The sequence below is a fragment of the Dipodomys spectabilis genome, unplaced genomic scaffold (assembly GCF_019054845.1).
Source record: "Dipodomys spectabilis isolate Male_0828 unplaced genomic scaffold, ASM1905484v1 ptg000188l, whole genome shotgun sequence".
NCBI classification, from domain to species: Eukaryota; Metazoa; Chordata; class Mammalia; order Rodentia; family Heteromyidae; genus Dipodomys; species Dipodomys spectabilis.
This window is the reverse complement of record NW_024870865.1, coordinates 4,310,612-4,338,558: the sequence shown is the minus strand read 5'-3', so window position 1 is coordinate 4,338,558 and position 27,947 is coordinate 4,310,612. Positions and strand designations below refer to the sequence as shown.

General features: G+C 44.8%; 1 protein-coding gene across 1 annotated transcript in view; it reads right to left on the bottom strand.

Moving 5' to 3' along the window:
- Positions 1 to 27,947, bottom strand: part of Vps13d (vacuolar protein sorting 13 homolog D) — a 237,077-nt gene that overhangs the window by 29,282 nt on the left and 179,848 nt on the right. Inside the window, exons 66-67 of the mRNA XM_042695737.1 lie at positions 21,941 to 22,073; positions 18,965 to 19,160 (exon numbers count right to left, since the gene is read on the bottom strand). Of these exons, the coding sequence (XP_042551671.1) occupies positions 18,965 to 19,160; positions 21,941 to 22,073 (329 nt within the window). The remainder of the gene's footprint in view (positions 1 to 18,964; positions 19,161 to 21,940; positions 22,074 to 27,947) is intronic.

Genomic DNA, 27,947 nt, shown 5'->3' with positions numbered 1-27,947 from the left:
CCAGATTTGACTCCAGGAGATCTCTGGTGGGAGAGGCTAGATGCAGTGCCTTGGCATCAGCACGCGCTCTGTGCTCACACTCCAGGACTCAAATCCTGGTTCCCTTGCCACCAGAATGTTCACTGTGGACAAGCAGCACTCGGGAAAAGACAGGAGCATGTCCTGCTAGATGGCAGGACAAGGCCCACACAGGTCCCCCGTATAGCCAGGGTTAATGGATAAGCTGGAATACCACTAACCCACTTTCCTCTGAGGCTCCTCTGAATATAGGCAGCCTTTCCCTTCTGATACACTCATGCTGAATCTCTGTCTGAGCAAGTGCTGGAGGTGGTGTCCCCTCTGAGACTCGGGCCTGTCTATTTCCTCATGCCCTCCCTGATGAACAGAGTCCCTTGGGGCCACCTGCCTGTGACAGGAAGAACACTGGGATACCAGCCTTCTACCCATGCTGCTCTAGCATGGAGGCTCAGCTGTGGAAAGGCCATTCACAGCCTGAGGCGGCTGGGTGGCAGGGAAGGGAGCCAGAACCACCCTGAGCCCCACAGTTCAACCAGACAGCTCCAAGGCAGCATCCAAGCCCCGTGCCACCAAGCATGGCCTCCTGGGAGATGGGTAGGTTTCCTGTTGTGTCAGCCTGTTTCCTTAAGCAACATTATACTGCAAACAGAGCCGCTCGGAAGCAAGTCCCGCGGTGTCCCATTTCGGGGCTGGGGGTGGGGGTGGGGGTGGAGGGCAGACTGTCTTGCAGCTCAGGAAGGAACATCCCAGCACTGTGACCCCCTTGAGGCAGTGCTCCTTCCCTCTGCCCAGCCCTGAGAAGCGGCTGGACGAACAGGAGTGTGAGGCCTCCCTCAGTCACCTCGGACGGGCAAGTTCTGAATGGCAGCTGGGTCTATTACAAGCAGTGTGAGAGGGTTAAGCAGTCCGGCCTCAACTCTTTATAAACTTTTGCCCTGTGGATATGTACTCATTGGCGGCAGTACAAGACTCGAGCTGTATTACACGCCTTAACGATATGGTTCAACTGTCGGTCAGGCTTGGGCCTGGCACCCGGCCAGACCGCAATCAATGGGACACAGAGCCTCCCCCTTTCAGATCATCACGAAGGCTCATATTATCTCCTTTTCGTCGTGCTGGTTAAATTTATGGAGCAGAACCCTGAAGCCGCATTCCTCGGCCTGGGCCGGCCCACGCGGCCCTCCCTCCCTTTGTTCCGTACTGTAAGCGAGCCGTGCTCCGGAGCACTGCAGGGTTGTTAGTTCAGGCCCTGACTGTTTGCTCATGACTGAACTGAAGAGAGTTCAGTGGAAGGGCAAAAGGACAGCCTGAGTGTGAACCCCATCCCAGCAGGCCCTGGGCCCCTATATATAGGCCCCAAGCCACAGTTGAATGGACGGCTTCACTTTGTTCTTACAAAAGCAAACCTTTAGTCTGCTCCCTGACCAACTTCCCATAAAACCCTACCAATGTAGGACTTCGTGGACAGCACCTCTGCGTGAACTCAAGGGCCCTCTGGGGCCTTAGTGTCACTGAGATATTAGAAGGAGACATTTCTACTGCCATCTTCAATTCTTCCCAGTTCCATGGGAGACAGAAACACAAAACACTGACTACTGGCTGTTCTTGTTTTTTGTTGTTTTGTTTTTGCCAGTCCCGAGGCTTCAACTCAGGGCCTGGACACTGTTCCTGAGCTTCATTTGCTCAGGGACAGCACTCTGTTGCCTGAGCCACAGCACCACTTCTGTCTTTTTCTGTTTATGTGGTGCTGCAGAATCAAACGCAGGGCTTCATGCATGCTAGGCAAGCACTCTACCACTGAGTCACATTCCCAGCCCTGTTCTTGGCTACCAAAGTGGGACATGAGCTGTTTGTGTTTGTGTGTGTTTGTGTGTGTGTGTGTGTGTGTGTTGGGGGTGTGTGTGTTGGGGGTGTGTGTGTTGGGGGTGTGTGTGTTGGGGGTGTGTGTGTGTGTGAGTGTGTGTGGTATTTATGAGGCATTTGGGCTTTAAAGTTTACCCCTCAAAGAGGGCACTCCAAACCTAGTGAGAGTGGTTCATCTTTAGTTCTCCATGGACCCTGGAAGTACATCTAGGCTCTCCCCACTGGTTAGCCAAGAATTCACAATTTTTTTGTGTATGTCTGCTATCATTGGTAGGCTCACCTAGCTAATGAGGCCTCTGGACTGAATGTTGGGATTCTGGAATGGTTACTAGAATTCTAACCAAGGTCCAAGCATAATAGAGAGAAGAGTAGGAAAACAGGGAGAAAAACAAAACAAAGCCAAAAGCAAACCAAAGACACGATAAGAAAACCAGGCAGGAAGCCTCTGAGGGAGCCATTGCTGCCTTGACCAACACCTTCCAACCAGGTCAGTCTTTAGCCTTCTTGACATAGCACTGGGCAAGGGCCTGAGCTTGTCTAAAAATAAATACAGACTCACATCAGCAACTGCATACCACAGGCGCTTTTCACTTCCCGGTAGAGTCAGTGGTCTGTTGCTGCTTCCATCCAAAGCTGCAGAGCTGGACCTCCCTGTTCCCAGTAACACAAAATTTTTTTTTTTTGGGTCCGGTTGTGGGGCCTGAACTCTGGGCCTGGGCACTGTCCCTCAGCTCTTCAGCTCAAGGCTAGCGCTCGACCACTTGAGCCATAGTGCCACTTCTGGCTTTTTTCTTTTTGCTTATGTGGTGCTGGGGAATCGAACCCAGGGCCTCAGGCATGCAAGGCAAGTGCTCTACCACTGAGCCACCTTCCCAGCCCCTAACACGAATTTTTGGACAGAACTACAAATGTGTTCTCACATTTACCTCACAAAGTTTCCTATCTATGTGCTGATATTTACAAATGTATAAGCTAGTTTTGTCTTTTCAAAACCCAAGGTACCTTTTTGGAGGGTAGATGGGAAGAACCATAGAGTAAAATAACCATGGTAATTCTTTGGTGTACTCTTTATTCTGGTTGGTTAAAAATGAAGTATGAGAGAGAACCACTTAAGACAGAAAATACACAAGAAAAAAAATATGCTCATTTAGGAAATTCTCAAGTGAAATGTGTAATGACTAGTTATTTATATACATGGTCAGAGTTCAGTCAGCTCCAGTCACAATCATACCTCACAGGATCCAGCACTGATGCTCAGTCACACAGGCTATGATAATGTACACTAGTGAACCAGGCTCATTTGGCGTCAGAGTATAACACAAAGGCTTGTGAAGGTCAGCGTTGAGCCACCATGAGCTCCAATGCAACAACATTTCTGATATATTAAAATCTGGAAAACTGGGCCTATCCTTGGAACTGAGACTCTACCAGGGGTCAGCACAGACTTAGAGAACTTAACAACAGTGATCTCATTCCCCCACTTCCTGTGGAGCTTTTTCTCTCTCAGGTCACTTTTATGACAATATTCCAGGAACATATAATCATAAGTAAATAAGGAAGCACTAGGGACACGAGTTTCCTACAAAGTAGATGTGACCAGAACCGTCCATGCTTCTTATTCCTGGTGTGGGCTGCCCTTTTCCATGAGCTACATTGCTATTTACTGTAGCTCTGTGGACAGGGCTGCCATAAGAAGTGCTGATCTGATAGGGATTGGCAATAGGAGGAAATATGTTTGGAATTTGCTTTCTAACACCACACACAGCAGTTCTTGTTCAAATGCCTCTCAAGGTCTTTGTTTTTACATTGACTTCCTGACTAGTAGCACAAAAGGAACTAAGAACATTGAAGTACCTCCACAGGGAGAGACCGTGGGGTAGTGGTCCATTTACCACAGGTTCCCTGGATGGGATGTTTTAAGTAGGCTTCTGCCTTTGGGAGCTAGCTGGCTATGTCTAGGCTGCTTTGCAATTGTCCTAGAGGTGTGTAGGGGAAGGGCTGAAGCAGTGACAGGCAGACATGGCCACCAACTCAACCTCTTTGGGGGATTAGATGTAACCAATGCAAGTGATGTTATGTCTGGCTGGGGATAGGACTAGAATCACACGCTGCTAAGAATACTTTAAGTGCAATACAGCCTCAGACGGGCCTGTTGCCTTTCTGTTTTTAGAAAACATTATCACATTTCCCGATATCCAGCTTCGCTCTTCCTTGTACCATGGTGTCAGAGCCAGCCTTAGCAAGAGCCCCATTGTGATGCTACTCCAGGGAGTTTCACAACTAATGTTCAATATGCCATATGCACACGTGACCAGGACAAGGCTGACTCCCCACCTTGGCTAGTGCAGAGAATGACCCATGGAAGGGATAAAAGTGATCTATAGGCCCATGAAGCAAAGCAGTGTCAGGGCTGGAGTCAGAGTTCTGGTCTCAATTCCCAATCCTGATCTACTAACAGGACACCAGGCTGCTGCCAATACCCAAAGGGAACATCCGGATCAGTTATTCTGGTCAGATATTCAAGGAGGAACTGAACCTACACCGTGGAATGCTGTCACTTCAGCATAGTAAATCATAATGATGTCCAAACTACTTACTTCCCTCACAGTATAAAACCCCCATAAATACTATCCTGAACCTTAAGATAGAAAACAAATCCAGAAATCCTGTAATACCTTAGATTCTGGTAAAGTCAAGAGTACTTTATTTATTTTCTACATGGTCCAGGAAAATGCTTGGCCCAAATGCCAAGAGTTACTTCCTTTGCCCATTATCACCCAGAATTTCCTAGGAGGCTCAAAAGGTAACAGCGACTAACTTTCTAGGAGCAGGACAACTTGAAAGGTAAGAGTTGAAGTTAAGAAGTGAACAACATTAATGATTGAGAGAATGTGCATTTTTTCAAAGGCTCAAAGGTACTACAATAGAACTTGCAGAATAAAGGCTGCCTGATGAAAAGGATGTTGGAAGGAGCCCATCATACTAAGCCAAAGGTGAAAGAACTAGCTTTCCCTCTGAAACTCTCAGCACCGAACTCGAGCACTTTTTTATTTTTTAACACACATCGGGGACTTCAGCCCACAGGATAATATTGTTGTGAGGCTCTCCCAGCAGGAGTCAGACAGATAAGTAATCAATAGTTATCACAGTTCTACTGCAGAGGAATCTGTACGATTTAAAACTGTTAAACAACAATGAGTCGGGACCGTCATGCATCTGGAAAACATAATCATTTTTAAAGAATGCTTTCCAAACCACGTAATGCTTTTAAAGCTGTTTATCAAAAGAGCCGGAGGATGAACAGTGGCCTGAAACAGTCTGTCAGCTGTTACAGGTCTCATGCTCCATCCTAATTTCCGAAAGCACTCCATCACTCTCAGTTGCCCTACCCTCGGCAGACAACAGATGCCAGTGTTTGGAGACATTCGCTACATAACTTTTACTGACAAACCTGGCTCCAGGACAGATTTCCATGTCATGTGGGGCCTTTGGCTGAACTCTGCTCGAACCCAGAGGCATCTCATTTACAGGAGACACTAACAATAGTTTGGGATCACCTGCTCCACACAAGTGGGTTCAGAGCAGGTTCACGGCCTCTGCACACCTTGTGCAGTGGGTTCTTGGCACATAGGCTGAGAGCTCAGGAAAGTCCCTCCAGCCAGCAGTTCTACCCAGGTTAGTAGGCCTGATTGAACTGTCAATTCTGTGTGAGAGAAGGAGAGGGACAAACCCAGCAAAGCATAAGAACTACCTGTCTTGCAGGCAGCACAATTCAGGGCAGCGATTCAGCATAGCGACATAACCCTTGGTTCACTTTTGCTCAAACTTGATATTAACAGATACACTTAACCAGCCCTCACTACATGCCCCATGTCATGCTGGGTACTTTATGTACCTTGTATAATTTATTTTTTTTTTTTGGGGGGGGGGGTCTGCTCGTGGGGCCTGAACTCTGGGCCTGGGTGCTGTCCTTCAGCTCTTCAGTTCAAGGCTAGCGCTCTACCACTTGAACCACAGCACCACTTCCGGCTTTTTCTTTTTGCTTATATGGTGCTGAGGAATCGAACTCAGGGCCTCAGGCATGCAAGCAAGCACTCTACCACTGAGCCACCTTCCCAGCCCATACCCTGTATAATTTAATACACATAACCACCCACTGTGGTAGGCCTTATTACTTATTCCATAGGAGTTAAAGGAATCTCACTTCAGAGAAATCAAGCCATGGAGTGTTCCTGGCCATGACTCAAAAAGAGCAGGGTTTGGGGACCTGCAGCACCTAGCAGTCTATGTGGAAGCCACACAGGGCCAGGGGCCCCTTCTGGATTCTCTCTTCACACTGCCCGTCAAATCTTCCTCTAGCACTGAGGAAGCGCCTGAGATTTTATGTGCCTTCCACATCTCTTTCTGAAATAAGGGTTTCTCTTTGAAGAAAGACCTCTTGCCCTTGGAGTGTTGAGATAAGAAAACTTTCAGCAAATTCCTTTGGAAACTACAAAACACCCATCAGCACCCAGGATCTAAGTACAGTCGTTCACCAGCTGCTGGCCCCTCTGAATGGCTTTTATGATTCAAGGCAGGGTGGTGACAGGGCCATGTCACTACCATTGGGTGTGCTGCTTCTTTCATGTTCCTGGGATCTGACAAGAACCTTCTACAACCTGTTTCTTTACAACACACAGAAAGGAAGATTAAAGACCAATACCAGCCTCAAAGCTGGGGTCAGGACTGACGACAACTTCTTTTTTCTTTTTTTTTTTGTCGGTCATAGGGCTTGAACTCTGGGCTTGGGTGCTATCCCTCAGCTCTTCAGCTCAAGGGGAGAGCTCTACCAGAGCTTGAGCACAGTGCCACTTCCAGTTTTCTAGTGGTTTATTGGAGATAAGAGTCTCACGGACTTTTCTGCCCAGGCTGGCTTTGAACCGTGATCCTCAGATCTCAGCCTCCAGATCAGCCAGGATTATAGGCGTGAGCCACTGGCGCCCGGTGCGACAACTTCTTACTATTTAACATTTTTCATTATTCTGGGAGAAACAGGCTACAGACAGCCCAAGTAACCACTATCCCAGAGTTGCTATAATGCTTAAAGGAGATAATACAGGTAAGCCACATAGAACCATGCCTGGGTCCTAGTAAAAGTTTTAAAAATGCCACACAAGTCATTGTAGAATAACTGTTACAGATTTCAGGAAAAGCAAGCCAAGTCAGAAGTGGGGGGGAAAAGACAGAAGAAAGATGAACCTGTGAAAAGTCTTATTATAAGACTTCCAATTAAAATGACAAATCTAGTCCAGAGACCCCTCTGATGTGAAAGCAAAAGGATATAAATGGTGTGAATACAAAGAAAGAGAAGGGATATCAACCATGCTTTTGAGCAGATAGACATGTGGTGCTGAAATATAGGTCCGAGGGAGTGAAGCCACAGAGCTGATTATTATGGCAGAACTTGTTAGGTTTCAAAATCATGGCAGCTCCCAAGAGCTCTGAAAGCCTGGCATACAGGAGGAACAGGGAGGCGTGTGTATAAACTGATGAAATCAGAAGATTGGGTAGAGTCCACATGAGAAGCAGTCAGACCTGCAGATCCTCTATCTGACCCCCATCAAGTCTGCTCCTCAACAGAAGACCAGGACCAACAGCAGGCCCCACCTACCAATCGATGGGAGGCCTGTGCCCTAGAGCGCTCTCAGTGGATTGTTGAGGCCTCATCTTTAAACAGAATAGGACAGACACTGAAGACTACCATCTGAGGACTGTCTCTAATCAGGAAAGAAAGAGACCAAAACAGAATAGAACTAGGACAACAGCCTCCACCCAGCAGCACAAGTAGTTTAGGGAGAATTCCCAAGAAAAGGAACAAAGCTGATCATTATGTAAGTGCTTTTTAAACATACAGAGGTGGTTTTATGGATAAATTAGCAATCAGTAGATAGAGACCTTTTTTTAAGTAAGAAAAAGGACTTACTACTTTTCCCCTACAAAATAACTTGAAAGTAAATACACATTTGAGGGAGATTAGGAAATATAAACACAGAAAACAAAGGAAATAAGCCAAAAAGCTCAAAAAAGGGCATACAATGTTAGTAATCTATGTGGATTCACTATCTACATAGTCATAATAATGTAAGAAATGAATACTGACTTAATCTAAAAAAGATGATGTAACTACTGAAAACAGGGGGAGGGACACATATGTACAGTACAGTGAGTGAGGTAGATCATGGCATACTGATTTTTCTAGAATTGTGGAAGCACAAATACCTCCAGATGAAAGGGGTTTCCTTCTGTAGTAGCCAATCAGGGACAGGGAAAGGAGAGGCAAGAGATGGCAGTTTTAGGTAGTTGAACATTTAGGAATTCTCTGACTTGGGCTGGGAAGGTGTGCTTGCCTCACATGCATGAGGCCCTAGATCGATTCCTCAGCATCACATAAACAGAAAAGGGTGGAAGTTACATTGTGACTCAAGTGGTAGATAGCGCCCAAGCCCCATGACCGACCAAAAAAAAAAAAAAAAAGTCTCTGACTTTAAAAATGTTAACTCATATTTACTTTTATAAAATAAAACTTAAGGGGCTGGGAAGGTGGCCCAGTGGTAGAGCGCTTGCCTTGCATGCATGAGGCCCTGGGTTTGATTCCTCAGCACCATATAAGCAAAAAGAAAAAAAAGCCGGAAGTGGTGCTGTGGCTCAAGTGGTAGAGCGCTAGCCTTGAGCTGAAGAGCTGAGGGACAGTGCTCAGGCCCAGAGTTCAGGCCCCACAACCGGACACCTCCCCCCCCAAAAAAAAAAAAAACTTAAGCCAGGCACCAATGGCTCACACCTGTAATCCTAGCTACTTAGGAGGCTGAGATCTGAGGATCACAGTTCAAAGCCAGCCCAGGCAGGAAAGTCTATGAGACTCTTATCTCCAAATAACCACTAGAAAATTGGAAGTGGCACTGTGGCTAAAGTGTTAGAGTACTTGCCTTGAGCTGAAGAGCTTAGGGACAGTGCCTGGGCCCAGAGTTCAAGCCCCATGACCAACCAAAAAGAAAAAATTTAACTTGAGAAGATAAAGAAATTTTTGTTATAGTCACTTTTTAAAATACCATTCCAGTCAACGACAGAGTAGATACAATTTACTGAACACATACAAGGTATAAAGAGGAATTAAAGAGGTCAAAGGATCACTAGTTATTATTATTTTTTTGATTGGTGGTGGGGCTTGAACTCTGGGCCTGGGTGCTGTTCCCTCAGTTCTTCAGCTCAAGGCTAGCGCTCTACCACTTGAGCCGCAGCGCCACTTCCAGTTTTCTGGTGGTTTATTGGAGACAAGAGTTTCATAGACTGTCCTGCCCTGGCTGGCTTTGAACCAGGATCCTCAGATCTCAGCCTTCTGAGTAGCTAGGGTTGCAGGCATGAGCTACTGGTACTGGCTTCACTAGCTAATTTTATAAACACTTTATAAAAACAAAGTGATTTGTTTTGATGGAGTTATGATAGACATAGTAATGGAGTGGGAAAAATGCCTGTTGCTACCTCTTTCCCAGACACACTCCCACAACAGATGCAATTTTATTTATTTTTTTATTGTTGGTCATGGGGCTTGAACTCAGAGCCTGGCCACTGTCCCTGAGCTCTTTTGTTCAAGGCTAGTGCTCTATCACTTTGAGCCACAGCATTGAAGAGTCTCATGAACTTTCCTGCCCAGGCTGGCTTTGAACAGCAGTTCTCAGATCTCAGCCTCCTGAGTAACTTGGATTATAGGCATGAGCCACTGGCGCCCAGTTTTTATTATTTTTTAAGAACAAACAGTAAGTGAAATCATTAACAACACATACGATTTTAAGGAGCTTGCTCCAATGAACTTACAAGAATGGCTTAAGAACATTAACATAAAAACCAAACAGCTGGGTGATACTCTAGAACCTGCCCAGAAGACTGCGATATTCTCAAGTATTTAGTACCTATTGGATAAACACCATCCAGGAGGAGTTCAATATTCACTCAGTCAACTTCTACTCTCAACTTCGTTATACTTAAATGAAAATCACAAGTATAGAATGGGGTAGCCTGAATTAATCAGGGTCCTAACAGCTCAAACAAAGACATAAATACTCTTCTGGTGTTCACATCTTTCCTGTAAGGGATATGAAAGCACTTTCTATGGCAATCTGGCCTGTTCCACAGTAGGAGGTGGGCATCAGGAGGAGGTGGGCAGGTGTCAGATATTACCCTCCCCTCATTGTGCTGCCGAGCTCAGTGGGTGAAGCTTTGGAAAGCAGTGATCTCTGCCCTGTCCACCCAGCTGCACTCAGCATTTTCAGTGGACTCTAGCCAGGCGTCCTGGGACCCACACTCCTCATTAGCAGAGGTGAGGTTTTGCTCTGACTCCTGTTTGAAGTTTTCTGTGGTTCCTGGGATTTTACGATCCAGCTTGGGTCACTCCTGCCATTATTGACGTTTGATGTCTGTTTGGGGAAACTGCACTAGGAGCTATCTCCGCTGTTAACACAGAACAACTGCCTCATAAAAATGGCTTTCCACCAGGAGTTCAAAGGAGCCTATCCAAATACTGTGGGCTGCTCCTGCTCCACCAACTTTGCTAGGGCAGAAAGTTAAAGTTAGGTGTTGCAAGGCAAGTGAGGGGTATTCAGACAAGACAGACTGTGTACTTCTAAGCAACTGGCTCAGCACTTACCTGCCACCAAAGTTAAAATTTATTGGGATGGCAGGTTAAGGTGAAGGACTAAATTAGGGAAATTATTGTAAGAGGTCTTTCTGGCTTATGATAAAATCTTTCCAATTGTTCCTTGAAGAAACCCAGTAAACGTCAGGAGCAAACCAGGAGAGCTGACAACCACTGGCAGAGAGCCAAAGTGAAGCATTGCATTACAGTGGCTCCTCTGGCCTAATCCAAATTAATCCACCATCACTGATAGGTGCTATTTATCAGCCAGATGATGGATCCTCACCATATTTTCACACAGAACAGCTTGTCAAGGAAATTAACCAGGTACAGGTGTACCTGTTGCTAGTAGCAAGTTTGCAGAGTCACCAAAGGTGAGAGGAGGGGCACTGCTTCACATTTTTGCAAATCCATGAGTTTTAATAGAGAACAGCTGTCTTCTCATGTCTGCTTCTACATTCCGCCTGTTGCAGAATCACGTACTGTGCAGGTTCTTGAAAACTCCACTGTGCACTTATTGCTATATATGATAGAATATATAATATATAGCAATAATACTTTATATGTGTGTGAATCCAAATAAATGAACATAGAAAATAGGTTTGAAGTTACAGACCTGGTATTCCCCAGAGGTCTCTAGATCAAAGTTTAAGATCCTCTGTTCTAGAAGGCTTCAAATGTACAAATTCTGTACTACTTAGAAAGTTATTTCCTCTGTGTATTAGTGTAAATCCATTAAGGATGCAGTTAACCTGATGTTATAGAAGCCCAATATTTTGTACAATGTGTTGGAATAAAAGTATTTTACTAATTCAGCTAGTCAAGGTAGCTCATGCTTGCAATCCCATCTGCTCAGAAGGTACAGACTGAAAGGCTGGCAGCTCAAAGCAAGTTGGGGCAAAAAGTTACAGAGACCACATTTAGATCAATAAAGCTTCCAGGTGTGGTCCTGGGTGCCCATCATCCCAGCTATGCCAGAGGCCACCATAGGTAGGAGGAGTACAGTCTGAGGCTAGCTCCAGACAAAAACATGAGACCCAATCCAAAAAGTAACTAAAGCTCAAAAGGACTGGGAGCTATAGCTCAAGCAGCAAAGCACCTGCCTAGCAAATGTAAATGAAGCCTAAGTTCAAATCCTAGTATGAAAAGAAGTTTTATTAATCCATATTAATCTTGAATTTCTCTTACTTGACAGACTAGTGAGAAATTTAGCAAGAATCTATCTTTGGAAGGCATTCTGGAGCAGAGGAAGGAATAGGAATACAGAGGAGGGGCTGAATTGGTTGCAAGTATATTGTATGCATGTATGGAAACATTATGGAGAGACCACCTCATATTACAAATACATGTTAACTCAAAAACAAAATAAAGAAAAGAAAGGCATTCCACAAGCAGGGAGCAGGTAAAGGTGATTATAACACCCAAACATACCTTTCCTCCCTCAAAGCTGATAAGCCTTACTTGTAATGCAATACTAAGTCTTTAATTCTCTGGTCGGCAGCAGGGAATTATCTTACAGTATGCAGCTGGAAGAAGGGAGCAGGGGCTTCCAACTGCAACCTGGACCCCTGGACTCTCTCCATAAGGATTGCCATTTCATCCTGGTGAGCAACAATGGTGCTGTAAGGAAACCATCAACCAACACACAGTAGCCATCAAAACCTGGAGATAATGAAGCCCCAGACCTTTGCAGGAGCTCCACAGGCGGTACAAGGCTCTGCATCCTTTTCTGTACACAAAATGTTCTTATAATAACTGGATAATTTCACTTTTAAGTCACAGAGCTATCACAGTTTCTATTCTCTTTTTCAAAGACCTGCTGGATGCAATACTGGACTTCAAGGATGCATTGCCCTAGACTCTCATGATTTTTACTTTTAGGAGCAAGACTGACTGTAATGTTTCCATAAAGCCAGTCATCTCTGCATGCCAAAAATGGCAAAAATTAGACGTTCTCCTGTCTAGAAAAGATTATACTGTACCATGACCAAAAAAGTGTTTTTTTTCCCCCTAACAGATAATCTTGCATAAAAATGAGTCATGGGATTTCAGAAATGGAAAGGCTTTTCTCAAACACGTGTGTGCACGAACACACACTCTGCATTTCTTTTTTCAGCAGCAGATCTGAGCTTTCTCTAAGTTATGCTATAATGAGGATGGCTTTGTCTGGGGCCTTCTGAGTGAAAGTAGAGTTGAGCAAGAGGGAAGAAATCTGTCTCAGAAAATAGGATTTCTTTGCTTGTGTTCCTGTGAGAGAATTGACTTATAAGGTAGGAAGGCCTGAAGATGTTTCTAAAAAATATCCTAGCCTGCAATTCCCTCTGCTTGATTTCAGACACAAGTTAGACAGCCACTGTCATTAATATAGCTCCTGCTGTTTCTTCTTCTTGGGCTGAACCAGGGGACTGAGGTCACTGACCTGTCATTTTCTCATTCCCCAGGCCACCTGCACCCTCTCACCCCTTTTCTGAGAAGACCTGGTCTGGCAAATCAGAAGTGAGGCTGCTTGGCCCTCAGCTCACCCAGGCACACATGAACATGAGCAGAAGACAGATAAAGGGGTGACCATTACGTCCTGTGTCCCTGTGAACAACAGAGAAAACAGGACAGTCCTTTCCCTTCAGTTGGATGCAGCAACACAGAAATGGGGCTCCAGCAATGCCAACACACTAGCTGTTCCAAGTAGCAGGCAGACACCAGGCTAATATATAGATATATATGCCCAAAGGTGAAACATAGTCTGAGGGTTGACCACAGAAAAAGCATCTACTATTCATCCTTACCAACATACATACATACATACATACATACATACATACATACATACATACATATATATATATATATATATATATATATATATATATATAAAATCACAGTGTTCATGTCTGTGGAACCCAATGGAAGGTACATAGCCTGGTGTACTTACACCAATGTGGCTAGCAATTAAAAACATTCTCTAAAAATAAACATGGAATAAAACCAAGAACCAGTGGCTCATGCCAATAATCCTACCTACTCAGAAGGCTGAGATCTGAGGGTCATGGTTCAAAGACAGCCTGGACAGGAAAGTCCTTGAGACTATGATCTCCAAAGAACTACCAAGAAGCCAGAAGTGGAGCTGTGGCTCAAGTTACAGAATGCCAGCCTTGAGCAAAGAAGTTCAGGGACACCCAGGTCCTGAGTTCAAGCCATATACTAACTAACTAAATACATATATACATGCATAAACAGGGGCTGGGAAGGTGGCTCAGTGGTAGAATGCTTGCCTTGCATGCCTGAGGCCCTGGGTTCGATTCCTCAGCACCACATAAGCAAAAAGAAAAAGGCCGGAAGTGGCACTGTGACTCAAGTGGTAGAGCGCTAGCCTTGAGCTGAAGAGCTGAGGGACAGTGCCCAAGCCCAGAGTTCAGGCCCCACGACGGGACCCCCCCCCAAAAAAAAATCAGTATACATGCATAAACAAATAAACATGGAATAAAATATAAAGTTCATTCAGTTTTAAGACAAAATGGGAAGTTGCAAAGAAATACTGGTCTGCAATGTGGCCAGAAACATGGCACCTGGATAGCCCTCCTTTACTTGGAAGGGAATATTATGGGAAAACTGAGAGCAATGATTTTTTTTTTTTTTTTTTGCCAGTTTGTGGGGCTTATACTCAGGGCCTGGGTGCTGTCCCAGAGCTCTATTTGCTTAAGGCTAGCACTCTATCACTTTGAGCCACAGTTTTCTGGTGATTAATTTAAGAGTCTCACAGACTTTCCTGCCCAGGCTGGCTTTGAATCTCTAATCTCAGCCTCCTGAGTAGCTAGGATTACAGGTGTGAGCCGCTAGCACCCAGTAGCACTGGTATTTTACCTTTGGAAATTCCCTAAATGCTTGAGACAAGCTAATTATGCCGATGTGCCACAGGACCACTGCTGGGACAGAACAATTTAAAGCTACTCTGCACGCTGGCATGGAGAAACTGAAAGCATCTCCTAACTTCGCCTTGTTGTCTTCATTCTTGACAACAGTCAGACTCTGGTGACCCAAAAAGGTCTCAGCCTCATTTCTCCTAAGGTTCCCTGGGACAGTACAAAAACCATACTGAAAAGTGCTTTAAAAAGAAAAATTCATTTCAGTCCCCCATCTATGAGGCCTATAATAAAAAGTGTCATTAAACAAACTGGGCAGTGTCGTGGGAGTTTTTCCTAAAAAATATGCTCCCTGTAAACCTCTTCTGTGAAATCAACTCCAGAGCTCTCAAGCAACGGCCATTTCCATCTACAAGCACAGTACAGAGTCCTGGGATTCCAGAACATTATCAGTCCTGATGGCTATATTCTTAAACATTGATCTATCATCATCCTTCAAATTCCCTCTTCCTCCTTATCTAACTTAAATAATAAGATAACACTCCTGGGCTTTACCAAATTGGTTTAAATCTTTCAAGTGCTGTCAATTCTCATTTCTCCTGCCTTTTGAGGTCCTGACTAAAAAGGTGAAGAAATGTTCTGGAAGAAATGAAACTTCCAGGCCCCATTTCATAAATCTTTATCTGTTACCTTCCTAGCATGCTGTGCACCCCAAAGTCTGCAACATATGGAGGAGAAGTAAGCCAGCAGCCAGGCCAGTCCTGCACTCTTCTTTTCCGGGGCAGAGCTGTCTTGGCCACGAAATGACCACTCCCGAGTCCCTTCAGCTTTCTGCCAGAAGATTCTTTCAAGTACCCAAACGGGGCACCAGCACCACCCTCATGCAGACAGCTCGGCCCTTGCCTGCACAGCCTGCTCACTAGCAGGGTAGCAGGCTTTTCCACAAGGCATCAACGGCACCACAAGTGTGGCTGTATCTGTGCCATTTTCATAAACTTCACTTGGGAACAGACAAATGTGGCCCAATACACGTAGACTGGAAGCAACCTGAGCCAGCAGAACGCTGCCTTGGAAAAAGCTTCCTGTTTCAGTTCCAAACCACACATACTTGTACAGTTAACAAATGCAGTGGGGGATATTGGTCCACAGCATCCTTGTGGGGGCCAAAGGCTCTGCTGTCCTCCACCCTCTTCTCCCCCACCCCCACCTGCCTTCCTAAGGAAGAGGAGCTTACGCGCAAACACTGGAAGGAAGTTAGGTAGGTGGCTGGAGGTGTGGAATGTCCACACACTCCAACAAGAAGAAATGGGAAGTATTTTCATCTGAAAGAACATTAGGAGGGGGGTTCCCTAAAAATACCATCATGTTCAAATAAACACAAAAAGGAGCCAGGCTTTCTTGTAAGGCTACTATTCAGATAGATTACTGGAAGGAATATTCTTCTCAGTTTTATGGTTTACTTTGCTATCATCTGCTTAAAATTTGGGTCATTTAAAACATAGATGCTAAGATCTAAGCCTTCATTTGGATGAAATTTGACAGAGGAAGCAGAAAGCCTCTTCCAAGAGGCAGACTCAGAGGCAGAACTCTTGGACTCTTGGGTTCTGTTCCTGGCTTGGTCCCCGGACTCAGGTCAGTCCTCGGTCAGAGTCTCACTTCTAATCCCTTCAAATCATTTGTTAGTCTCTGTTGTCTAAACAGTGGGGAAAACCCTGAGTAACACCCCTGGCTCCTATTCAATGGGCCAGAATGGTTGGAGATAGTTATATCTCACTTCCAAGAAATGGAGATTTACCCTTGGGTAGAACCCCACATGCTCCTAAGAGAGCAAGAGTGTCATCCCAGCCAACCTCAGAGACACAGAAACATTTCTTCACCAGCTGGGAGCTCTGGGAACCCCAACTAATACTGCCCTTCCTTCTGAAAGTTCTTCACTGCACCCATATTAAAATAATTCTGGTTAGGCTTCAAACCCCTGGGAGAAAGAATTAAAACACAGGTATACTATCTGATTTAGAGATGGAAACACCTGAGGCTCAGATAGGTGAAGAGATTTAGCAAAGGCCCAGAGCTAATAAATATAGGGCTTGGGAATCTGACCTGTTGTTTTCCCGGTCAAGTGAACTTTTCTGTCTAACACATGACTCCTCATTAGTATTGCTACTTCAGTGCCACAAGACACCGCAATTCATCCAGATCTGATTAGCAGGTCTGGATGGTGCCCCCTCCCCATCTGGGACTGGCTGCCATGCTCTTCCTGGCACCTCCAGGAACTTCATATGATCCTTGGAGTCTAAATGTTCCTCACTCAGCTGTGCAGTGTGTTTCAGGGCAGAGAGGTGTTCAGAGAACATGTGGTTTAAATGTGGCCACACCGTCCCAGGCCTGTGTGCTTAAAGGCAAGCTATACCACTCTTCTGGATCCAGTCTACAAGGGAAAGGAAAGCCACATGGGCTGCAACAACCAATGGCCAATTGTTGGTGTCTCTACAATCACAGTAATCTATGCCACAAAGGAAGCAAGTCAGTGAGGGCCTTTGTGGTCCAGACCCTGGTCAATGCTAAGGTGATAGGCTAGAAGAACCAGAGGGAAGTAAATGTTGTGCTAGTCCTGTGACAAAATCCTGTCACAATTCAGCATATACAGGAATAGAAGCTGATGTATTTGAGATAAGTCCAAACAAGCAGCAGCCAGGCATGGTAGCAGCCAGGACAGAGTTAAACTCAGGTGTGCTATGGCTGGGTTTGGTTTTACAATCTCCAACAGGCTGTGTGGGTACTGACTTACTATGTAATTCTCTCAACTATCTTGTCCTCATCTGTAAACAAATCTGAAGGCATATAAGAGTCTACTTTTTTTGCCAATTTTTTTAACCAAGTTTATTAATTTAATTTTTTGGTTGGTTGTGAGGCTTGAACTTGGGCCCTGGGTGCTGTCCCTCAGCTCTTCAGCTCAAGGCTAGGGCTCTACCACTTGAGCCACAGCACCACTTCTGGTTTTCTGAGTGGTTTATTGGAGATAAGAGTCTCACAGACTTTCCTGCCCCGGCTGCCTTTGAACTGTGATCCTCAGATCTCAGTCTCCTGAGTAGCTAGGATTACAGTTTGAGTCACTGGCACCCAGCACTTCAGTGGCTCATGCCTATAATCTTAGCTACTGAGGAGGCTGAGATGTGAGAATCAAGGTTTGAAGCCAGCTTAGGCAGATAAATATTTAACAATCTTTTGTGTGTGTGTGCTGTTATTGGGGCATTAAAGCTCTAAGATTAAGCCCAATGAGTATACATACATACATAAAATAACTGGAAATAGTTTTCAAGCCTTTTTATTGTCAGTCTTTCCATACTCCTGCATAATGTCTCAACATATACTCAAGGTCTGCCTCAGCTCTGCATCTGATCTAAGAATTTAATGCAACTCAAGGAAACTCTGCAGACTCTTTTTTATAACAGCTGCTTACAGATGGGAAACATTCTGGAACACACATTGTCAGGCCAGCCTATAACCTTGAACATTTCCCTGGCTGCAGTAACTTGTCATTGGTGAGTTTTTCTGGAGGAGACAAATGGATTCACTTAATTGGGGCCAACTTCACTTTGAACCCCACTGAGGGAGCAATAGGGTGTGGACATGGCCCAGAGGGGTAACTCTAAAAAGGCTCACTGCTTCACACAGAGGGTGTGCATTGTCCAGGCAAGCAGCAAAATCCATGTAAAGTCCTGAGCTAGGCAGGCCAGTGGACTTGCCCAGCGGACTCCAGCCTGACTGGGTCTGGGCTGGCTGGAAAAGGCAACATCCACTGAACCATTTGCTGATACGCAGCTGCAATTGGTCCTACCGGAGATGGAAGGCTAAAACAGGCCACTGAACAAACAGCTAAGTTAAAGTGGATGGGTTCTATGGAATCTGGAGCCATATGGGCTCTGATTTCCAGTCTAGGCTGGTATCAAGACAGTATACTACAGAGAACTGCCAACTTACTTCAGGGGTGGAGGCAGCTCTTTTTTTTTTATGAGATTCGGGGGCTGGCTGGTGCTTTCAAGTGGACAAAAGCTAAGAAGAAACAACCCATGTGGTATACTGCAATCACATGGATTCCGGAACTCGAACATGGGCCTAGAAGACCCACCAGCCTACAACCTGATGGTGTTCTTTCTTCATGGACATGGAGGTGAGGGCAGAAAGGGTACCTATCCATTTACCTTGATGAATAGGGAAATCTTCAAATGACATAAATCTGTTTTCATTTTTTCTAGTGAAAAAATAAACATAGCATAATATTCTCTCTCAATGTACATTGATACATCTGTCTGTATGTACATATCTACATATCTACAATGTATACGAAATATACGAGATATATGAGATTGTATATAGAGCTATAAACTCCTGGAAAAAAACCATGCCCCTGTCATGTATTCATATTAGGCAGGGAAAAATGTTTAGTACAACTACTCAAAATCAAAACTGCATGAAGTATATGATTAACCCATCAGTGTGGACTGGACACAGCTCAGACCTAGGTAGAAATGGCAAACCCATTTGTCTCATTATCACTGACCTGGGGCCACTGAGTGTGGCTGTGTCTCTTACTGCCTGCGCTGTTTCAGAAGCAAAGTCCAGGGCACCTGCCACTGGCTTGGTCACAGTGCCAACCAGTCCTTTCCCGAGGCCAGATATGAAGCCGCTGACACCCCCTTCTGTTTTCACGCCTTCCACTGTTGAGGTTATAACACTCGTCAGTCCACCAATGATACCTAGTGAAAAAGACAAGGCTACTGTAACCTGTGCAAGGGCATAGTATGGAGTCACCATCAAACCCTTCACCTGGAACGATGTCTTTAGGAGTAGCCTGTTAATGTCTGTGCTAACCAGGCCAGAGGACTTGCCCATCAAATCCAGAGTCAGATACACATGTTATACATCAGAAGTAAGTGTTCTGGGGATAAAAGCAAAAGCATAAAAAAGGCTGGGATGCAAACCAGGACCATTTTGTTTCTTTTTTTTTAATTCTGAGGGCAGACAGCCTATAGCGAGGATGCAAAGAGTGGATTAATTTAACAGGAGATGAGAAAATAGGGTCCTCTGAAATTGGACTTCTATGAAATATAAGGCTAAATATATGTTTTCAGTTTTCCAAGAACACTACAATCAGCCAATGTTACCCAATATCTGAAAAGGAGTAACATACTGCACGCCTTGGCAAGAGCAGGAATCAGCAACTACGGTAAATAATGAAGCCTTTATGAAGGCACCCCTAAAAGCTGCCAGAGCTAACTAGAACCCTCAGGGGGTCAGTTCAAAAGACCAACCAGAGACATTACAAATATTCTGAAAGTTGACAGCAATGGATGAAACAGCCTCCAAAGTGGCCAGAAGTTGGCGAAGGCTGAAGTCACAGTACTGCTGGGAAGAGGCAGGCCCTGTCAAGGGAGCATTTGCAGGACTTGGGCCAGGGACACTCACAGGATGTTTACCCTCTGACAGGAGGGGTGTTAGGAAGCTCTCTGGACTCTTCAGCTCTAGTGAGACAAATTGGTAAAGGAAACTCCTTGGGTGAGAATGTACAAACAATTCACAGGGTTGTTTTTTTTTTTCCTTTGGGGTCCATTTGCTTCAATGAGGCAATAGCCTTTCCCCAACATTTTGAAGAAGGTCCTTGACAGAACAGTCACAAAACAGGAATTCAGACCAGGACCTGAGAGACAGATGGCAACAAGCCCAGGTCAAACAAAAGTCAATGTACACAAAGGAGACTAAATGGATTCTGGTTCTTCTTTTCATTGAAAGGACTTTTCTTCCTAAAGGAAGAATCTCACTGTAGGCTACTGCCTTCATGTAACTCAGGGATCAATGGGTTCTCTTTGGATGAGGTGAGGCCACAGGTTCTGTTCTGAGCCCCAGAGTGGCCTAACTGGCTCCTGGAGAGGCTGTGCACATCATCTGAATGATCCTTGGTTGGTGCTGATATTATACCTTGAACAAATCAGCCAGGTTAGCACATGGCTGTGTTCATCTAAGAAGTGAGGCCAGTCATGCTCACTATCCAGCTGGATAGATGATAGCAATTAGGGAAGAGCACTTTTGTATTTATTAAAACAGTCTCTAAGTCACTGTACTGTCATTATAGTAATAAAAGCATGATTAAGGGGGGCAGGGGTTGGAGCTCAGGGGTAGAGCATTTGCCTAGCATGTACAGGGCCCTGGGTTTGATAGCTCTAGCACTGGAAAAAAATATACATATGCATAAGTATCATATACACATATTAAATCAGCCAAATTTTATGTATAGCTGATGTTTCCTTAGAAACTGATCCCTATACAGTTGAGCAGCCTGAGGAAGAACAAAGACATCCGAATAGAAACCTCCCACGGGGAAAGCTGATGAACAAATCCTCTGTAATAAACACTGCATCCTAAGCCCAAATAGAGATATGACTTTTAATCGTCAATATTCTTTCTTCCTTCAAAAACAGAGTAATCACAACAGATCAGTCTTGATAGGACACTGATAGTTGCAGATGATTTTCAGGGACCTGGTAGAAACAGTTCAACTTACTAACCATTACTAGCATGACCTAGATGCTCATGTTTGAGGTGCCATGTGAGGTACTCAAATATAAAGGTGAATTTGAAATGCCCTTTCTGCCCTCAGGATGCTCACATTCTATCAGAGAAAGCACAACTAGACATACTCAACCAGACTTTCATGTGTGTTCTGTCATTCAGTCTAACTGGGATAGTGAAGCTGGGAAATATTAACTGAGTTGGGACTCACAGGCTAATAGGACTTTGACAGGCAAGGAAGTGAAGCAAGGGGAGGGTAGGAGGGCAGAAGGACCAGAGCATGTCTGCGTGTGCATATGTGTGCATATGGCTCTGTGTGGTTGAACCGCCATGTGGTTGATGGATTCTTGTTGGAAAAATCAGCTGGGTTTATATTTCGAAGGACCTTGAATGCCACTCTTAAAAGTTGTTGAAAACAATGAGCAACAAGGGACAGATGAATTCGAATTCAAACAAATTCAGAAATGACACATTACTTATGTCTTCTGGACACATGGTGACATACCCTTACAAAAGACACACAAACATCAGGTCTGCAAAAAGCAGAGTCTTGAAGCAGCAATTCCAGATTCTAGGAGGGGTTTGGGGTGATGAAACCTGGTGTTGCCTTGGGAACAGAAGCCAGGGAGTAGGAAAGGACTGCAATGCAAGTATCATTCCCCAAAGGAACAGGCTGTCACATACCCACAGCGAGGAAGATCATGACTTAGAAGGCTATCAGCACACCAACATACACAAGTCAAGATTTCTCCAGGTGGGCTTGACAGAGTGTTTGTCTAGCATGCACCAGGCTCTAGGTTCAATTCCTCAGTACCACATAAACAACAATAAAATAAAACATTTAAAAATAAAAATAACAAGACTTCTCCAGCCACCAGCTGTTTTCTCCTTGCATTGGATGAGTGCAAAGGTATTCATGAGGACAGTGTCATAAGAGCCTTTTTCCTTGGCCCAGGGGCAGGTGACTTACCATGAGCCAGGCCATGGATGCCAGCCACAAGGTGCTCCCCACTCGTTGCTGCGTGGTATCTGATGTATTCCCGCTCTGACTGATGACGGTTGTCCATAGTCTTCCCCAAGCCATCTGACAATGTCCCTGCAAACTGTAATGAATTGAAAACAAAAGACTCTTAAAAGTCGGGCGCCAGTGGCTCACGCCTGTAATCCTAGCTGCTCGAAGGCTGAAATCTGAGGATCACGGTTCAAAGCCTGACCGGGCAGGCAACTCCGTGAGACTCTTATGTCCAATAAACCACCAGAAAACCAGAAGTGGTGCTGTGGCACAAGTGGTAGAGTGCTCGTCTTGAGCTAAAGAGCGTAGGGACAGCGCCCAAGCCCAGAGTTCAAGCCCCACGACCAAAAAGAAAAGAGCTACCTTTTTTTTTTTTTTTTTAAATATTTTAAATAAACACCTTCCCTTGCTCGTAGCTAGGACTCAGTAAATATCAACTATAAAGCAAGATTAATTGCTGAATTTCCCTGTCAGACCCAGAAGAATGGCTCTCAAACATTAGACAGATACAACTTGTGGGTGATTAGCTAGGAGAAGCAAGATTGGCAAAGCAACTGTTAAGACTTCTTCAAGGTGTTCACTGACAATCTCCAGTCCAAGAATATAAATCCAAAATGTTCTAAAATTTGAAAGTTTTTGAATACTGACATGACATCACGATGGAAAAGTCCATTCCTGATGTGAGGAGTTGGCAGCAGTCGGCATGCAGGTGCCTTTGGAGAACTACACAAAATTATCTTCAGGCTATGTGTATAAGAAATATAAGTGCAGGGCTGGGAAGGTGGCTCAGTGGTAGAGCACTTGCCTTGCATGCATGAGACCCTGGGTTCAATTCCTCAGCACTACATAAGCAAAAAGAAAAAAGCCGGAAGTGGCGCTGTGGCTCAAGTGGTAGAGCACTAGCCTTGAGCTGAAGAGCTGAGGGACAGTGCCCAGACCCAGAGTTCAGGCCCCACAACCGGACCCCAAAAAAAAGAAGAAGAAAAAAGAAATACAAGTGCAGCGTGCTGGTGGCTTATACCTATAATCCTAGCTACTCAGGAGGCTGAGATCTGAGGATCACAGTTCAAAGTCAGTCCAGGCAGGAAAGTCCATGAGACTCTTATCTCCAATAAGCCACTTAGAAAACTGGAAGTGGCGCTATGGCTTAACTGGTAGAGTGTTAGCCTTGAGCTGAAGAACTGAGGGACAGTGCCCAGGCCCAGAGTTCAAGCCCCACAACTGACCAAAAAAAAAAAAAAAAGTAAAGAAATTTCATGTTTAATCTTGGGTTCCATCTCCAGGATATTTCAGTATACACAGACAAATATTCTCAAAGCCAAAACCTCTGAAAGCTAAAAGTCTTTGGTTGTTAAACATTTTAGAATAAGTTTACCTAACCTGTAGTACTCCTAACTTACTGAAAAATTGAAAGTATAACAAACAGCACTGGGGGAGAAGAAGGGAGATTTGGGATTCTTTGGTGATAAAGATACAGGTAACATGTCAGATTATTGCTTTAGAGTTTGCTATCAAAGTTGGTGGCTGAGGTTATAGCTCAGTGTTTACCTAGCTCATAGGAGGACCTGGGTTCTATCCTCACCACTAGAGGGAAGAAAAAAAAAACACCCCCACCTGTCTAAAGTACTGCCTTCTTTCACTCAGTCAACAATTACCAAGTGTCTACTAGGTGCCCAGCACCATTTGTAAAAAGAAAGCAGGAAGTAGATGGAAAGTTGAACAGGTTAGCTCCTCTTTCAGAGGAGCAGGTGTTTTGTACCCATGAATTCAAATACAAACCCATTGTGCCCCACAAATCAGAGGGCTTGATTTATCCTGATATACTTTAACCAGAGAAGCTGTCTCATTCATCAAAGCTGGGTAAAAGGGACATAAAACTCTGTTTTGTCACAAGACAATTTGAAAAGGTTTAAAGTGACAGTTAATAAACCACAGGGTACTTATCCTCATCATTCAGGCATAAAAAGAGAAGGATATCAAATATATAATTAACCTTCTCAGGAAGGATCTACCAAAACAAGTGGTTTAAGTGCCAATGACCCAGGAGTAACCTTTTAGAAACCTCACAGGAATGCTATTTAGATATAAAGCTCAATGGAAAGACTGGAGGCAAACAGCCTGCCTGGAGGGCCCAGAACACTGGGTAGCCAGCCATCTGGGAGCTCATTTCACTCTGCTTTTGCAGAGGTGAAGGTGCATGACAGATCAGATCTGCCCTGGAAACAATCAATTCTGAAGCTTCATGATCCTATTGACAGGTAAGTTCTAGACACAGAAGGGCGAGAGGAAGAAACAACAAAGCTCTGAATAGCAGGTGGGGGGATGAGGGGCGAAGGCTGAGGCCTTCCCAAATGCTTTTACTCTCTAGAGCCCTGACTGCAGCCCTTTTGGAAATCTAACCCCTATCATGTTTCCCTTTGCCTTACCTTTTCCATCACTCTCAGTTTAATTAGAGAATTATGGTTAGTGAAAATTAATTTTACAAATTCCTTTTGGACAAGAGGTACCATGGGATGTTGCAAGGCTTTAGTCTGAGACACTATCTGAGAGCCACCAGAGTACAGAAGACCACGAGTTCCGGCATCTGACTGTACTGTACTCCAGTCCTCCTGGACCTCTGGAGGATCTGTGATGAGACTGCAAGCAGGGCACCCTGCCTCTGTGCCTCCCTCCACACTGGCATGTAGCTCAAGGATCAGCAACAGTGCCTCATGGTCTGATAGCCACTTTGCACTTACTACTTAGAATCTACTCAGGAGGCCAAGGATCTCCTGTACACTCATATACCCTCACTCTATACTCCAAGTTACCTTGTGAACAAAGCATGGGGGCAGGTATGCAGCTCTTTTGGACAATTATTATTGCTCAGCTGCTAGTCCAAAGAAAGAACTACACTGCTAAATAAAGCCTTTGGAAGGTTTACAGTCATGATCAGTTGTACTGGGATTTAACATTCAGAGTCCATAGTACCAGCCATAAGGTTAGGATGTTGGACTTGATCTCCAAAATCCTTTCCAGTTCTGACAGTGGACAGTGTGTGATCAATGACCCAAAGCAGAATGACTATGAAGCCCCTACCATGAGCCTAGCACAGATTTGGGTACCACTAAGGACACAATCAAATACAGAGCCTTGGATCCTGTTCTCAATAAACTAGCAATCTCATTGCAAGGATACTGATTAACATATGAAATAGCCAGCACCAAGAATCCAGAATGCAACTTCAAACACTCAGGAATACAGAAGGGAAATGTAGTCTTTATTTTGGAAAACATCAAAAAGTCCCTCCTGTGTTCAGGAATGATGTAGGTTGCCAGTGCTCTTCACGCTGGGCCTGCCCCCTCCCACCACCTCAAAGATGGCCAGATTGCAATCAAGCCATCAATGCCATGCCTGTCCTCACCTCAAGAGGCCCATGGGCTCTCAGGCTACCTCCAGGGTCTTGTCTGATCTTTCTGATTCCTCTCAAGCTCTAACTTTACTTGGGAAGAGATATGTCCTGGGAAGAAAAGGCCCCTTTGACCTATTTCTGGCACTTGACACAGAAAAAGTTAAAAATTCTATAATACTTCCCCCCCGCCAAGAGAATATGGAAAAATAATCTAGGCAGAGTGCCCAAGGTGACTCCTTTTCTTTAGATGTCCATCAATTGAAACTAGTTTAATATCCAAGAATTATCGGAGAGGCTATGCTAAAAGCTTCACTGCTAACCAGGTCTGCTCCAGCATCTACCAACCACTGGTTCCCGGTGTTCTGTACAAGAATGGATGAGGTAACCTCAGAGACCATTCTTCCCTCTAAATGCTAGGTTCTTCCATAGGCTTCTCAGGTTCCTGACATTTTATTTTTTATTTTTTGTCAGTTATGGGTCTTGAACTCTGGGCCTGGGCGCTGTCCATCAGTTCTTCAGCTCAAGGCTAGTGCTCTACCACTTTCAGCCATAACGCCACTTGCAGTTTTCTAGTGGTTAACTGGAGATAAGAGTCTAACGGAGGTTCCTGCCTGGGCTGGCTTTGAACTGTGATCCTCAGATCCCAGCCTCCTGAGTAGCTAGGATTATAGGCATGAGCCCCTGGCACCCGGCTAGATTTTTTTTTTTTTCTTTAAAGAGACATTATCTTGGTAATTAGCCTAGGCTACTCATTCTTTTGCCATGGACTCCTGAGCAGGTGGGATTGCAGGTGTGCATCACTGAACTGGGCTAAGAACCTCACTTTTTACATGGAAAGTTGCCTACACCTAGCTCAAAAACTGTTCTCACTTCTCTGTGCAAAGTATAAAAACTACTTGTGCAAGGCAGCCAGACTAGCTCCTTGTCACTTGTGAGTAAAAAGTAAAGGATATAGAATCAGGCAATTATTATGCAAGTCTTTGCCTTAGAAATGCAGTTTTGTGAATGAAAATTTGGGGAGATGTTGAAATCTGTGGCCCAACTAAACTCCACCAGGTCTTACTGGGGAAGACATTTTACAGGAATTAAACCAAAGCCAGACAGCTGACAGCAACAGTGTCAAAGTAGGGCCTTGGCACAGCCCACTGGGTTCTGAGCACAGAAACACATGGGGTACTTGTATGGCCATCTTTAATTCTCTCTCTCATTCTCCACCCCACAGATGGGCAAGGTAAATCACACCCAGGCTTAATTCTTCTCCCCCAAAGACCGCATGAGCACATGTAGGCTCCAGAGGGTTCCAAGGTCCCACCTTGTAGGCGCTCCATGGCCTTGCTTCATGAAGGCTGAGCAGCATTATTTCATCCATATCTGGAACTATGAAGATGATCAAGAGAGAACAGAGACACCCACAAAACTACAATGTCACATGGGCAGTGATTTCAATCATTCAGGACATTCTCCTTCTACACCCCAAGTTAACTTGTGAATAAAGCCTGGAGGCAAATACTCAGCTCATTTGGACAAGGGAGATGTGAATCTTATATCCACTAGCAAATAGGCTAAAAATCACCAGGACCTGAGGCACGTATGACTCAGCTACACAGCTGGCAGTGATGCAGCATCCATCCAGTGTGGGAACTCTGCTCCCCCTCCCCCCCAGGGCCATAGGGCCAGGCTAATGAATGGCATGTCGAGTATGAAGTGGCCTGTGTCACCTGCATCCAAGACCTCATTCCAGAGGGATGTATGAGGTGTAACTAGAAGATTCTCACATCTGACTTCAAGTTCTGACTAGAACATTAAATAGCTGTGAGATTGTGGACAAATGACTTAAACCTTTGTGAACTTCTGTTTCCATTTCTTCCGAGTGGGGATAAAAACATGACTTCCCAGCAAGGGTACTATGAGGATTGGAGAGTATATATACAAGCACTCAGCACAGAGCTGAATACACAAGAGACGGGGAACAATGCTGAGTTATCTGAACGTCTGCAAAAGAGGATTGCTGGACTTCTCAGGGAGCTGCAGCAGCTGGCATGGGGCTCCCTCAATGGGGAAGTTGTCTGCAGAAGGGCACCAAACTTTGGGGAGGGGATATGCTAGGCTGGCAAGGGGAAGGTAACTGGGCACTGCGGAGTAATTTGTAGATAATTTGTTGCTCTGCTGGTTTTAATCAATACCTCCAAACAAGAAGGTCACTTACAGAGTTAAGCCACTCTAACTCACCTTGTAGCAAGCTCAAGTCCACAAAATACTTAACTTTTAAGTCCTAGCTAAGACAAAAGAGGCCAAGGGACAGAATGTCCTTCTGAAGCCTGTTGTTGCCTGCAAAGGCAATGATTTTCTACTTCTTTCACGGAAGGAAGCTCAACACTTGCCACATTTTGTGAATTCTGGCCACAGGCCAAAGTCATTAAGTTCTATAAAGCATTATTTTCAGCAAGGGGGTCAAAACCTCAGAAGTACTTTGAGATGCCAGTTCTTTTGAACAGCTAACACATACTGTGTGTCAACACCCACCTTCCAAAAATAATCTTGTTGTCTGTACAAATGGAGACACTGCAAATTAGC